General features: G+C 41.2%; 1 protein-coding gene across 1 annotated transcript in view; it reads right to left on the reverse strand.

Moving 5' to 3' along the window:
- The window catches only part of LOC111235209 (ankyrin-3-like), a 94524-nt gene that overhangs the window by 28534 nt on the left and 51378 nt on the right, over positions 1-14612 (reverse strand). Inside the window, exons 17-25 of the mRNA XM_022763577.1 lie at positions 14252-14449; positions 13826-13924; positions 12789-12887; positions 12563-12661; positions 12337-12432; positions 10508-10580; positions 10254-10310; positions 5616-5739; positions 1620-1722 (exon numbers count right to left, since the gene is read on the reverse strand). Of these exons, the coding sequence (XP_022619298.1) occupies positions 1620-1722; positions 5616-5739; positions 10254-10310; positions 10508-10580; positions 12337-12432; positions 12563-12661; positions 12789-12887; positions 13826-13924; positions 14252-14449 (948 nt within the window). The remainder of the gene's footprint in view (positions 1-1619; positions 1723-5615; positions 5740-10253; positions 10311-10507; positions 10581-12336; positions 12433-12562; positions 12662-12788; positions 12888-13825; positions 13925-14251; positions 14450-14612) is intronic.

Here is a 14612-nt window from a genome sequence, read left to right on the forward strand (position 1 = left end):
TTGGCAGATAGAGATCAAGGTGAAAAAAGAAGAAGGTGAAGGATGGGTGAGAGGAACGAGGAGGATAAAAAGGGAAAGAGTTGAGATGGAGGAGATGACAAAGATCGGTAGCAGATAAATCGAGCAAAACAGAATGAAGTATAGAAACCAGAAAAATAGAGAATGGAAGGAATGAGGTACACTAAGAAGACAAGAGAGCTAATAATCACTGCATGGACATAACTGGTAACTTTGATCATCTTTTCTTTTTTCATAGTCCTCAAGACATGTATGTTATGGAGCAATGGGCTTATAACATTTACAGCTTCTTGACTCATCTTTCAACACCATTTGTCACTGTTACCCAAAGTCTCACAACAACAAACACAGTAAATGTGCTACTATAACTTTGCAGTGGAAATACACTGAAACATGCAAATATAATGTGCCACAATTATAATGCTTGAAAAACTACAAAACTGGAAATCAGCTTTTATCAAATCATTATGTACGTGAACACTGATTCATGGGAACTTCTGTTCTCTAAAAGAAGCATGGGAATGACCATTCACTAGACACAGAACAGCAGTAATGAATGAGATGAGAATGGCATAGACCCAAAACAAACACAATACAAAGACCAGAACTCAGGAGAAATGGGAGCTGAACCATTGTGACTGAAAAATAACAAAACTGACGGATGGGTCAGACATCCATGAACACTTTATACCTTATTCAGTGGGTCAACCAAGTAGGAAATGTCTTTACAGACACTCTGAAGCTTAGGGGAGAAGAGAGACGGTTCAAAAATCACACTTTGTTTCACTAAAGGTTCAATTTCAACCCAAAAAAAGCATAACCTTATCTCTGTGAGGATGAGATGGTACTACGATTTAGGCATCTAAATTCAAACAATCCCACTGTATCAGATGTCACAGTAATTGAGATGGCATCTACCAAATATGGCAGATTATAGTACGATAGCACTGAAAAGAATCACTAAGGAGAAAAAAACAAATTGAGCTCATGTAAGGTTTCAGGCAGATAAAATACCAATTTAATGGAAAGCTCTTTGGCATAAGACAAAGAGGAAGACCAAAACAATGCATATTTTGACCATGTAGAGTTTGAGATCTTGGGTGATGGTGTCTTTGGAGTTGTAGGTCATATTACTAATATTGTTTATAAAGTAAGAGGTTACAGTTTCTGTTTTTCCTCCTGACCACCAAAACAAGCGCTGGACAGGCACGGTGAGCTGTGCAGAGTACTGCAGTTTTCCATGAGAAAGCAAAGGATAAACTCTTCGTCAAGGTGCTATACACTCACCCTCAGCATTTTAGCAAAAGCAAGCAAGGCATCAACACTGTTTCTGTTATGACCTTTATGCTAGACAAGTAAAGCTTCCCTGCTCCACCCTAATTCCACCCAGCCTGTGTTTTTTACCAGGCCGTTGACAGAAAGACAGAGGACAAAAGTGTAAAAGAAAATAAGAGCTGTACCAGGAAGAGCCGTTTAAGCTTGAAAAACAGACAGCTAAAGATACCAAGGAAAGAAAAGGCAAACACTGAGATAAAGAGAAAAAGGGTTGGATTTAGAGGGTGAAAAACAGGATGATGAGGATAACAAGAAATGGATCTTACTGTGTCCTTCGTAGGGGCCAGAATCTCTTCAATCATCATGCTGTCTCGTGCAAACGAGCTCCGGTTGAGTGTGTTGGACCTATCCGAACTGAAGGAGCGGAGGCTACATGTTACCACGCAACCCAGCGCCGCGGGCAACAACAAATGACGGGTAGGGGAACACAACATAAACAAAAAGCAAGGAATCCATTACTACATGCAACCTCCAGGGAACCAGGTTTTTACTTACTGGACAGAGAGAGTCCAAAAGTAGTATGTGGAAAATAGAGAGAAATGGTAGAGTCCGCAGTTGAACAAGGATAAGATACTGCAGCAGGTTATTCAGAGATGGAAATGAGAGTGCGGTCAGTTTGTTTGCATTAAGAGATAGACGGAAAGAGGAAGAGGAGAAGCGGGCAGACCGCGAGAAAACACAGACAGCTGCTGTGTACATTTCTATATGAAGGTGTGGTTGGTGGAACACAGATGTAACTAAGTGTGTCTAAATGATGAAGTATGACAGATTAGGGGACTGTACATATATACACCTGGCTGGCAGGTGAGAGTCTGAAAATCTCTGTGCAAATCTTGTATTAATGACAATGAAAGATACTCCAAAGTGTTTCAAACTGCTTAATCTGACTCATGCTCAGAGACTGACATTGCTTTATTCTAAGATTAGCAGCTGACCCAGACCTGTTTCAGAGCAGCCTAATACAAAAGGGAAGCTGGTCTTTTCTATCTGACTTGCTGCAGTCTGCTTGATGGCTGTGTGTATGGTGACGTGTGTCTATTTTTGCAGCCTCTCAGGCTCAATGCGGTGCTGTAGATTCCTTTCAGGGTTTTTGTCTTGTGCTGTTTTTCCTACAGGGATTTGATCAGCACAGAAGAGCTAAAATGTTTGCGTAAGCACATAGTCACTGTACAATCACTTAAAATGTACATTTGTGTGTATAGGCAGGTAAATAACATATATGATGATGTGTGTTTTTGTGTGTGTTTGTGCACTGTAAGGGGCTTGTAAAGTGACCCAATCCCAGTGACAAAGCCAACAACTCCTGCCTTAGTTTGTCAGGATGTGTACTGTAAGTGTGTATTGATGTGTCGTGTGTGTGTGAGTGCAGAGGGGTCGGGGGGAAACAAGCGAGCGAAGGGGAGAAAATGCAGAGCTCAGCATGTTTGAGTGGGCACACTATTCAGCACAGAGAGAAGCCCTTTATTCAGCACAGCCTGCTTACCCCACCATCGAAGTTACTAAGCAACTCTGTACGGCCTGAATGGACTCGCTGGTCCCCCCACCCCCACCCCACCCCACCCGCTACCCCCTCTGCTCTCACCAGGACTCTGTTTGTTCTTCACAGGTCCTTCCTCTTTCTCATTCTGTCCATCCTCCTCTCCCCCATAGACATCTATGCTTTTCCATTTCCTTCCTCTTGGTTGTCCTCTTTATTGTCTGTCATTTTTTTCTGCATGTCATGGCACCTACCACCACTCTTCTACTGTATATAATGCTGTCCCATCATCTCTTCCCCTCTCTACCATCCCCATTCACTTTACTCTGCAGTTTGCCCTACAATTCCCTCAACTGAACACTTTTCTTTCACTTTTTCTCTACCATGCTGCATGCTACTGTTGATCAAACAGTCTTTACTGTAAACTACACTTCCACCGAACAAACTTTTTGTCTTTATTTTTGTCATCTCCATGTATATAGCAATGGTCCTATTTTTTTTTTTTTTTAGAGGCACCTGTATTGACTCAAAGAGACAGCTGTTTGAGTCATTGTGTGTCCAAGTGAGTGTGCGTGCATTGATGTGTCAGTGTATGTGTCGCCAAGTGTCTGTCTTTGATGTATGTGGAGGATTTCTAAATGCTGGACCAAAATTCCCAAGCAATCTCAGGCCACAAAGTTTCCATCTCTGCAAACCATGATTTAAAATCCAGAATCATCCTGGATAATACTGGGGTATCTACAATTACTAACATGTAAATAGGGTGAATAAAATGGATGGATTATGATGTTTTTTAATCCCTGGAAGTTACACTTATGGCACGACAAAAATAGAGATAAAGTGCCATTTAAGAACAAGCGACATCAAAAAGTTAGGGGATTATTTTCTCATTCCCAGCAACACTGCCTCTTTTCCACACCTGCAGTAAAAAAAATAAATACATTTTCATTTTGCAGATATGATGATTTTTGTTAGATGGATGAGAAAATAAGGCGAATGGTGATCGGCTAAAATGGATCTCAAAATACAACACGTTACAGCAACAAAGTGACAAATCTGCTACCACAGACAGAGAAACGGCAACACTGGATGACACCAATGTACAATGGATGACTCATGGTTAGAAGTTTTATGGATGTAGGGTTGGAGTTAAACAGTAGTTCAGGGTCACAAGGGAGGGACACCAATCACAGCTAATGTTGCCTAATACTACTACAACTACTACTCTTTTCTTACCTGATTCTAGGGCTAGAATGAGGGAGAGGGTGCAGGAAAAACAAGGAAAAGAACAAAATAGAAGAGTGAAAAGCAAAGCATTTTGAAGACATTGAAGCATGATGTGGCTTTCTTTTTTTCCCCATATGACATTGATGCTGTGCTTTTGCATGGTTGCAAACAATTTGGCTCAAATGTTTCAAGGTTTACATGAGTGTGATTGTGTTTGAGTGTATGCAGCCCAGTCAAAAAGCAAACCATGCAATGTCGATGTCATAAACAGAAAGATAAGGAAAATAAAAGAACTTGCTCAGCATCATGCATTCACTGATCAATAAAATACTTTATATTTTTCACAGCATTACACGCACACCCCTGCAAAGAGACATGTCAACAATTTTCAAATCTATTTCAGCTTGATACTGTATATGCAATTACAGAAAAGCAGCAGTAAAAAGGGAAGTTTTAGTAACTGTAGTTGTATTTCTAGTAGATTACCACATGAATAATTGTTTCAATCTGTCTGATTGTAAACATAGCAGTAAATCATAAACACTGCTGTTAAATGGAAAGATAAGTCCACAGACATTATAATTTGAACTCAGAAAGGCCCACATTTTTGCAGTTTGTGCAAATCACTCAAAATTCAAACTCTTAAATGTTCTCACCAACCTCTTGTATTTCCTTACAATGTTCTTATTCTGAGCTAATAACAAACAATTCACATAATTACATTCGTGAACTCTGTAAAAACTCTTTCCAATATCAGAAGCCTCATGAAACAGGCTTGTTTACATGGAATCTCTCCATTTAATTCAGTGTTTCCCTTGTTTTGCTGTGGCCCGCTGATGTTAGCAGCTTCCTGTCACTGTTAGTGTAATTGTTTTTATCAATTCACCCATCAGAGTGCATCTGCCATCTGTCAGTGTGGCGACAGAACACTCTGGGGCTGCACAACACTTGTCCTGTGTGCCGCTGATGTGTTTTCAGTGGAGCCTGCCAGTTTTCCACTACATACTTTGTTCAGCATTAAAGGCTGTGGCTAGGCCTGTGCTGAATCTCGCAGTGCAGCTGTTCACTGAGAGTATCAAAGGTAGCAAAGTTCAAAGATACATCTTATATCTCTTGTGATATAATATGGGCCATTTGTAATCTTTGCATGGGTTTGAATGAGGTCACACAAAACGCTGAATCATTTTGTCAGGTTGAATCATTAGATGGCAATTTTCCAGCTGCTTTCTCTGGCAATTTCCATTATTCTGTTTGTGTGTGTTTGTGTCTGAGTTTGTGTGAATGTTGAAGGGACTGCCCATTATAAAGTCTCTTTCAGTCAAACATACACTACACAATCTACAAAAACCATATCAGATATATACGGCATCAGAAATCAGTGTACATAGGGTGAACAGCCACAGCATCAATGGCAAACATGATGTCACCTACTTCAGTTAATAGAAACACAATCTGGCCTCAGTGTTATAGAGACAAGTTGGGCCAAGTAGTTGACAGCACTGCACCTGAGTACATTAATGATTTTCATATGTATCTAATAAAAATGAGAAGTGCTTACCTGGCTGAGCGGGCTCCTATGCTGAAACCCATGTACCCCTCCTGAGGGAGAGAGTCATCCCCAAGCTCTTTGAGGTCCTGAGGCCGCAAGTATTTGTCCGTGTCCCCGGTCATCGCATCCTCACCTGGTGGAGGGATGAAATCATAAAATCCTCCAGTTAACTAAGAAAAGCCAATCCGGACGAGAGAGGCGATGCGGCAACTCAGGGAAGAAAAACAAGCCCTCACTGCCGACATCAGTCTCTCACTTATTTGATTATGGTACTTAGAGGAGGCCTTGGATAATTTATCAGCATCACTCTGTCGTTAAACCCAGCATACCTCACTGCAACTGCATAGCCCACTGCAACTTTTCTTTTTGTCTATTCATCTGACTGTGGCACAACAACAACAACATGAAGCTGAAACCCTGAGCAGCGCCGATGTGTGACTGTTTTATAGGTTAGACAGTCATAATAACAGAGAAAATGCCATCAGAGGCAGCAGCAAAGCCACTTTGCGGTATATCAAGAGCTCTCCTGTAAAACCAAACGCAGCTCCTTTCACAACAGTCAAAGGCAGAGCGCAGCGGAGGGTTTGACAGCCACCAAAGCCTGAGCACATTAAGCACAGAATACGCAGAAACTGCAGAACCCGCAGAACCCCACCGCACCTCGGTCGGCGGACCGGTGGACGATGACACGCCGGTCAATGAAGCCGGCGGAGCGGCTACAGTGCTTCTCCTTCTCCCTCATGTCCGGCTCTGTCCTGCCTGCAACACTCTGCTCCTTCACCGCAGCCCCTCCCCCTACCTTCAGTACTGCCGCACTCCGATCAGACACCAGAACCACTGTCAAGTTAGACTACACTAAGAGCAGGCGTTTCCGGCGTCACATTTCAAAATAAAACCAGGAGTGATTGGGATTTACTTGTCGAAACTCATATAAGACAATGAAAATAGCCAACACCTACTGTCCAGACAAAACCCATGGAACCACGTCACCAAATCAATATTCACCAAAAAATTGAGGTTAGAGAACTATTGTGGTCATGGCTACATTTTCATGCTTGCAATATGTTTTAATATATGCTGCTGGTTATTTAGACATTAATACATTTACCATGACTTAGCCTACATCCCTCGTTCTTGTTGCAATGTCTATGTCAGCAATTTAGGCCAACAGAAAAGTAGCACGCAGTTGTTCTGTGCAGCCAAATAAATCCAAACTTGAAACATAAATTTTTATTTCCAGTGCATTCCAGAGTTGTTTTATTCAGAAGTGTGTAGTAAATTATTTAATAACCCTGCTCTTCTCTTCTCTCCGTTTACCCTTAACTACTTTAATTTCCAACTCCCAAAATGACTCTCAACTAATCTGCAAACCAGTATTAGTATAAGACAGTGATGACAAATGCAGAGAGTAACGACAATTTACCAATGTTTCCAGTTATGAAAACACTGACATTAATTGTTTAAGAAACTGTTATCTCTGGACATTTAGTGTATTATTTTTTCATTCACTGGTGGATGTCAGAGTAAAATGCTGAGTCTGGTGCTTTTATTCTAAAAGACTGACACAGAATAACACACTGCTGCTGCCACTTCAGCCATCAATTTCAAATACTTTAGTTATCCACTCAAGAAGAAGGAAACAAACATATATGATAGACATTTTTCTGAGGCATGTTACGCTTTTATTGTGATGGTTAAAATGATCACCTAATTGTGCCTTTCTAGCCGTTTCTGTCTGACTTGACATAACTGGAAAACAATCGGCCCCTCACTGCTGTTACACACACACACACACACACACACACACACACACACACACACACACACACAGTATATTTTGAACCCGGACCATGTTCTAGGTTACAAAGTCATCGAACGACTCTCTGTCTCTGACATGAGTAGTAAATAAAAGACTAAACACCAAAATACTTGCTGAACTGAAAAGAGAAAAAACAATATCGAGTGGCAACATTTCACCTCAGCTATTATGACACTGTCGGTAGATCCTGTGTCTTATTACACCGCTGCCTTCAAAACATCAAACTCCGGGCACTGAAACTCCTGATTCTCTATCAACTTACCTTTGACCGGCTCAGCCATATTCACAGATCACAACTCTTCTTATATTCCCCGAGTTATTTCTATGTTTTTAAAAAAAATCCACACAACGTTGCCAGGATGGAAAGTAAATCCAGAGAGAGGTGAAGACTATCAAGTAGTCCATTCAGTGCTTGGTGCTGATGGAAAATGTTGCCCTCTTTTCACCCCACGCACTTAACTCCACTCAGACCAACTTGCGCTTTTGTTGCTGGTGCGCACATCTCTGCCGTCTCCTCTCCGCAAAGAAATAAAACTCAAACTCTAAGTTCGGTGCCTCCTTGCTACAAAACAACACACAGAGTTGAGGGGAAACAGCAGCTCTCCTAACCATCTGACATCGGCGGCCACGCCGGGGTTAATTCTCCTGCAGGCTGCTCAAAAAAGCTCATCTCATTGGATTTAAAGAGAGAAAGTCTCGGCGCGTCCCTGGCTCAACGGCATCGACAACAAACTCTGCGCTAGAAGTGTTTACCGCTCTGTGGAGAGCACAGTCAGCTGACAGGTCGTTTGAGCGAATGCTTGGGAACCTCAGTGGAGGAGACAGTGACGGAGAAAAGAAAACCGTCACTGACAACTCCTCATACTTTTTTCCTCCCTCAATGGTGGAGATCACTGAGAGAGTCTGGCTGCATGTCAAACTGGGAGTGGGGCTACAATAATGATGAAATAACCACATCATAAATCAGTTTTTTTTTTTTTTTTTTTAAATTCTTGAGCAACATTTCTCTGTCTAGTTCTTCCTTCTTCATGTTGCACACAATGACTAAAACTTGCACAAGAGTAAGGACATTTAGAACAATTATGCAAGAGGTGTTTGACAGTTAAAGACTTTAAGAGTGCATAACACCACCTGTAGTAATAATACCCTCTAAGGCCAGCGCTGTAAGGATTATGGAGATACTCTTAACTGTGATGACAGCAGAGCACAACAACTTAACTCCTTGTTAAGTTGTTATCTGATGATGATACAATTAGTGGCCATAGTAGTCTATAGAAAGCATGAGATGAGTGTGTGATTGCACAGGTAGGCCACACACAAACACACAAACACACACACACACACAAACACACACACACACACACCCGTCACACTCACTTCAACGCACAGCTTAATAGGATTTGCCTCCCCCATATAGGATTAAAGAGAGAAGTGGAAACTCCTTACTGCTTCTTTCACACACACACGCATGTGCGCGCGCGCACACACACACACCCACACACACACACACACACACACACACACACACACACACACACATCAAAAACATGGGCCACTAAAAAAGATGAAGGAGTGCAGGTTTGAATGCAGCAGCTAACTGAAGCCTGTCTGGTGCTGCTACTATTGGTCAAAGTGAATATCAAAGCTTCATTGCACAAGTGCAATGTGGATGAATTATGCACACAGTATAAACTGTTTATGTTGAGCACATGAGGCCATGGATACTTTTATTTATAATTCCTGCATGGTGGTGATAATACACTAAATCATAGATATGCCAATGGAGGCTCTCATACAGCTTCATTACAAACTCACCCTGGTTCACCTGATATGTGTGTGTACGTAACTTGTTGAGTCTAGCTGTATCACCTGACATAGAAACTCCACACCCCCCCTGACTGTCCCCTAAGCAACAGCCCATGAACAAGCTCATCAATTTTACAGGCCTGTTGTTGGTTCTGTGGTTCCAAAACAAAGGACAGACGACTGAATTGGGCAGCCTAAAACAATGTGACTTGTACCATAAACTTGACAGTGCTGTTAGGCTCTGTAGCACTACAGCAGCTTTTGAGCGGGTGACTTTGTTATATTTAATGGTATGTAGGTTTTGCATACAATAGGACATGATTATTTCATTGAATGTATGCAGATCTCTTCATAGTCTAACATCTGAAGTGAGTCACATTGTCCTTGTTTTTCTTTTCTTACAGCAACTTCTTTAAAGAGATTGCAGGCTTGAAGTGAGGATGATACTTCACAAGTTTTCTTTGATTAAGAGGCGTGTGAGATTTATGGTGTGCAAGTAGTTAAAAATAACACTTTTTTTAAGTTGCAGTGAAAATAGCTAAATGACATCAGCAGTGTCAGTTTGTGAACAGAAACATGACACTCAAACCTGCCAGAAAACCAAGACCAGATTCAAGGCTAAAACAGCTCAAACAATTAATGTTTGCCGGTGGATTTCTTACACAAAATGGAAATAACTGAGACTTTATTCTTTGTTTGAGGATGGCAGGCTTTGAATTACAGAATAAAAAACAAAAACAAACCTCTCCTCCACTGTCTGACCCTCTTATTGGCTCTTGAGATGAGAACGCAGTATTTCTATCTGATTCATGGTACTTTAAACAGCATAATAGCAAAAGTGAGCAATGTTGGGTGAGTATATTTTGATTTTGCCTGGAGACTTTCTAGTGAAAATGAACAGCAAAGCTGAATGGTAGAATAGCAAAGGTTAGCTCTTCAACAAAGCAGGTTAGTTCTGCTACATCAGGTTAGAGGACAACAAACAAACTACAGGACGGTGGAGGCAAACTGGTGACAAATACCTTCATCAACATCAGAAAAAGATTCCTCATCGAGAATTTCTGGCACATTGGCCCGGACTGTGTGATTTGGATACACATACAGTGAAACATGCACATGTTAATGAAAATGACATCACATAAGCTCACTGTCAGAAGTATGTGTAAATCATGCAAGGTATTGATATTAAAAATAAGTCAAACAAGTATGAGTTGATTTAATTTTAATACCTAATGGTTGAAAATGAGTAGAATAAAGAGAAGCATTTTTCACATACCTTCATCGTCTGACATGTCAAGGAACTCATTCATGGTCTCTGGGACATTGATTTTGTGTTTTTCTGATGCACTCTGCAAAGAAAGGGACATCTGAACAATTCCCTTCTGCCAGAACAATATTATAAAATAAATGTCTATAGTCTAGACCAAACAGAAACCCTGAGTTACAATGCCTTAATAGATTTTTAAAAGAATATTGTCATTATATTATAATATATAATATCATCAGTTAAGCTCACTGCTGATTCTGAACTATCACATGGCATAAGCAGAGTTTTGTCTTTTCTGCATATTTACACATCTTGACATCTTAAACCTGAACCTTAAAAGTATGCTTCCTGTATTGTTAAAGTGCCGAAACATCACCAGACTTCCTGCCACTTCACTGTTGATGTTTGGAAACTCAATGCAGTTTACACTGGACTTCAAAAAAAGCAGCACTGAGCTGCAGAGATATTTTTGTATATCTCTTATATATTTTAGAGATAACTGTAGTCAATTAATGAAAATTTCAGGATTTACATTACAACTAGTGTGAAGTGTGACCTTAACATGTATTTCCTAATGAAGACATTTAGCTGGATCCTAGCCGTGACCTCTGTCACAATAATGATACAGTATGTTTGATTAACCAACATAACTAGCTGCAACAGGTTGAAGACGCAGGTTCAATACAAGCATAAACAACATCAGAGAGCTCTGCACTGTAAATAATACATCAATCACACAAAGGAGTGGGGAAACGACCTTAATCTTTAAGTTACAAGTTACGTCCCTGTGGATAGCGACAGCTATGACTAATACACTTTGCTGCTGATTGTACAGGATCCTCAGTGACCTTTCTGTCCGTCTCTTCACTCACTGTCCCCCCTACCACTCCTGTCACCTCTCCATCATCACACTGCCTCTCTTTCTTTTGCACATTCTCCCTCTCACTCCTCCTCCCAGACACGTGTGTGGATCCGATCACAGTTAGTGACCTGGGCTATTTGAGGAGAAACCGTAAGCTCCAATCTAAGCCCCCTCTCTCTCTTAATCAGGACTTCACACGTGACATAGCGTGGCTGACTGACTTTCTGGCTGATTTTGTAGGATTCACTTAACGTACAGTATGCTGCTAGCTGACTGGCCAAGTTTTAATTTGGGCAAAGAGTCGGTCACACAATTCAGTTCAATACAGCTCAAGAAGGAACACTAGTGGTTTAACCTGTTTAAGTCCAATACTGACAAATACTTAACATTACTGCAGACCTCTTCTAAAGCATATCCCAAGTTCCTAGCAAAAAGCAACCCTCTTACACCCACAATTATACTATTTTAGTCATTACTTGCCTTGTAGTTTTTGGCTGCAAAATCAGACACTGTGCTTGCAACTGCAGTAACATGCCAGAATATCCAAAAGTGACAAAACACAAACAGTGTTGAAATGTTCACTGAGACTGATTAACTTTTCTCAAACTAGGTTCAAGTTGATTTTCATACAGTTAATAAAACTGTTAAAGAAAATCAGTGGCTGTGTGGATGGTATGAAATCAATAAAAAAAAAAAAAGACTACTTTTTAATTGTTTTTATAGCGCCTCATAATGTCTGGTACTAAAAATTAAACCTCAAAAAGATGAGATACAACTTTTCAATGATAAGCATACTAATTTCCTAAGTACCACATGCTATTATTGTATTGGCCTGGCTCTAGAATTCAACCTATTTTCCAAGTTACAGAAGTAAGTAATATTCATAAGAATGAAATTAGTTTGGAATTTATTGGTGACATAATAGATACTGCCTTTAACCATATGAGATGCCATTGACAGGAAGACAGTGTCTCACCATGGCAGTCAGGTTTTCATCCGTCATGGGCCTCAGAGTGTCCACCACAGAGATGTACCCGAGTCGATGGGCGATGGATAGGGCAGTGTTCCCATTCTGACCAGTTACAGACCAACAGGAAGTTATTCACAGGAGGCGCATAGAAAACACAAAGAGCAGTCAGTATTTCATCAAGCTTCAGTAGCTCTGTGTGTGTATGTTTGTGCCAGTGTGTTTGTGCACTGACCACGGTGAGATCGTTGGCCGAGGCCCCGTGCTGAAGCAGCAGGTTGATGATGTGGGTGTGGCCCTGCTGAGCTGCCTGGTGGAGAGGAGTGTATCCGTTCTAGAAAGAGACACAGACAAATAAACACAGGCAGGGAAAGAGAGGAAACATTAACTTTGGATGCATAAGTTTGTATTTTAAGGAAAGATCTAAGTGCAGTTGGGTGAGCAAGCATTTATTTGTCTACCTTGGTTCTGCCATTGACTCTGGCACGGTTCTGCAGCAGGAAGTTTGCCATCTTTGCGTTGCCATAGTGACAAGCCACGTGCAGCGGAGTGTAACCCATCTGCATGAAGGAAAGTAGATGGAGGAACAGACACAGACATGAAAGGGCGAATAGATGAAAAGAGAAGGAAAAGACGGTTTCATATGCTGACTGGAGGCCTCGTCTTGTTACAGAACAGGCTGTTATTTTGAAAAGTGCGTTTGTAAGAATTATTGTGCAAGAAAAACCTATTGGTTTATATAGGAAAAATGTATTTGTCTCTACTTCTTAGTACGGCGTCTCTGATTCTGAATATAAATTCAAAACTGCATCATATTTCATGTCCCTGTTGAATTATGTGCACAGTGCATAATGGTAATGGAGAAGATCAGCGAGTGAATAACCTATTCGCTGTAAATAATCTGTCCTGTCAGCACAAATACACACACACACACACACACACACACACACACACACACAGACAAACAAACACACACACACACGGCACATGACACACACCATATAACCTTGTGTTAGCCCAACCTTCAGCTACAGCATGCTTGTCTCAATGAACATGGGCAGTGTGTTATGTGGCCTGTGTGTGTTTGTGTGTAAGTGAATGTAACTGACAGAGTGTGACTGAATAATAGATCATGTGCGTGTTCATGTGCGTGTGCGTGTGTGTTTGCTGCAGTGTGTGGTGCATCCATAAAGACATGCACACCTTCCACTCAGGTATCAATCCTTTATTTATGTAGCATCTGAGATGATTGCGGACGAATGTGTGGGTCTGTGCCCAAGAGTGTGTGAGTGTGTTTTTCCAATGCCATAAATAGACAAACTACACAAGAAAATCCGTTCGACTGGCGAAAAAGACAGATCATGCATCAAACCTCAACTACAAAAGGAGATTTAAAGACCCTTATCTGTGTATGTATTTATAGTGTATGTGTGTCTGAGTGTGTGTGTGTGTGTGTGTGTGTGTGTGTGTGTGTATACACTATCTGAAAAAGCTTTACCTTTGTTTGTGGGTTGACATCAGCCCCGTGGTTGAGGAGAACTTCTGCAACATTGACCTTGTCCTCCTGAGCTGCCAAGTGGAGTGGTGTAAGTCCACTCTACATATGAGGAAAGGACACACACAAACACATGAGAACACATAAATTTGTTTTGGTGGAAGCACATAAGATTGAAACATGCTCTCGTCTCTCAGGAAAAATTATGCTGGAAACTAATTTGAAAAGCCTCAAGACCCTTGATTTTCTACTTGTCAAAGAGTGATCAGGTAAAAATTAGTATGCCAGTGATGAAACTAGTGAGAAGTCATTAAGGTAATGCTAGAACAGATTACAGACTGGGTGTCTGTGCATGTGCAAAGCAGGTCTGCATCTGTGTGCACAGTCTGTGTAAATGAATAAATATTGTAGCTATGGGACTGAGTTCACCTTATTGCACACGTTGACATTGGCATTCTTGGTCAGCAGCAGTGAAACCAGGTCCACGCTGCCCTCCTGCGCTGCCAGGTGAATGGGGCTGATGCCTTGCCGTGTCACCGCGTTGGTGTCTGCGCCGTACTCCAGCAGTGTGGTCCCAATGTCCATTTGGTTCTTTTTGGCAGCAATGTGGAGTGGGGTGTAGCCATTCTGAGGCAGGCAAAAGATATGCAGGGGTTAGGAGGTTGGATTGAGCTCTTCTTGGATTTGATAGTTTGGGTATTATTTTTTATTGTACTGAGAAATGGTGGTTATGCTCAGTGTTACATAAAACAGGGACTGTTTTCATTAGGTGTCTTCTTCTATAATGTAG

This window comes from Seriola dumerili, unplaced genomic scaffold (genome assembly GCF_002260705.1).
Source record: "Seriola dumerili isolate Sdu_G_001 unplaced genomic scaffold, Sdu_1.0 BDQW01000478.1, whole genome shotgun sequence".
Classification (NCBI taxonomy): Eukaryota; Metazoa; Chordata; class Actinopteri; order Carangiformes; family Carangidae; genus Seriola; species Seriola dumerili.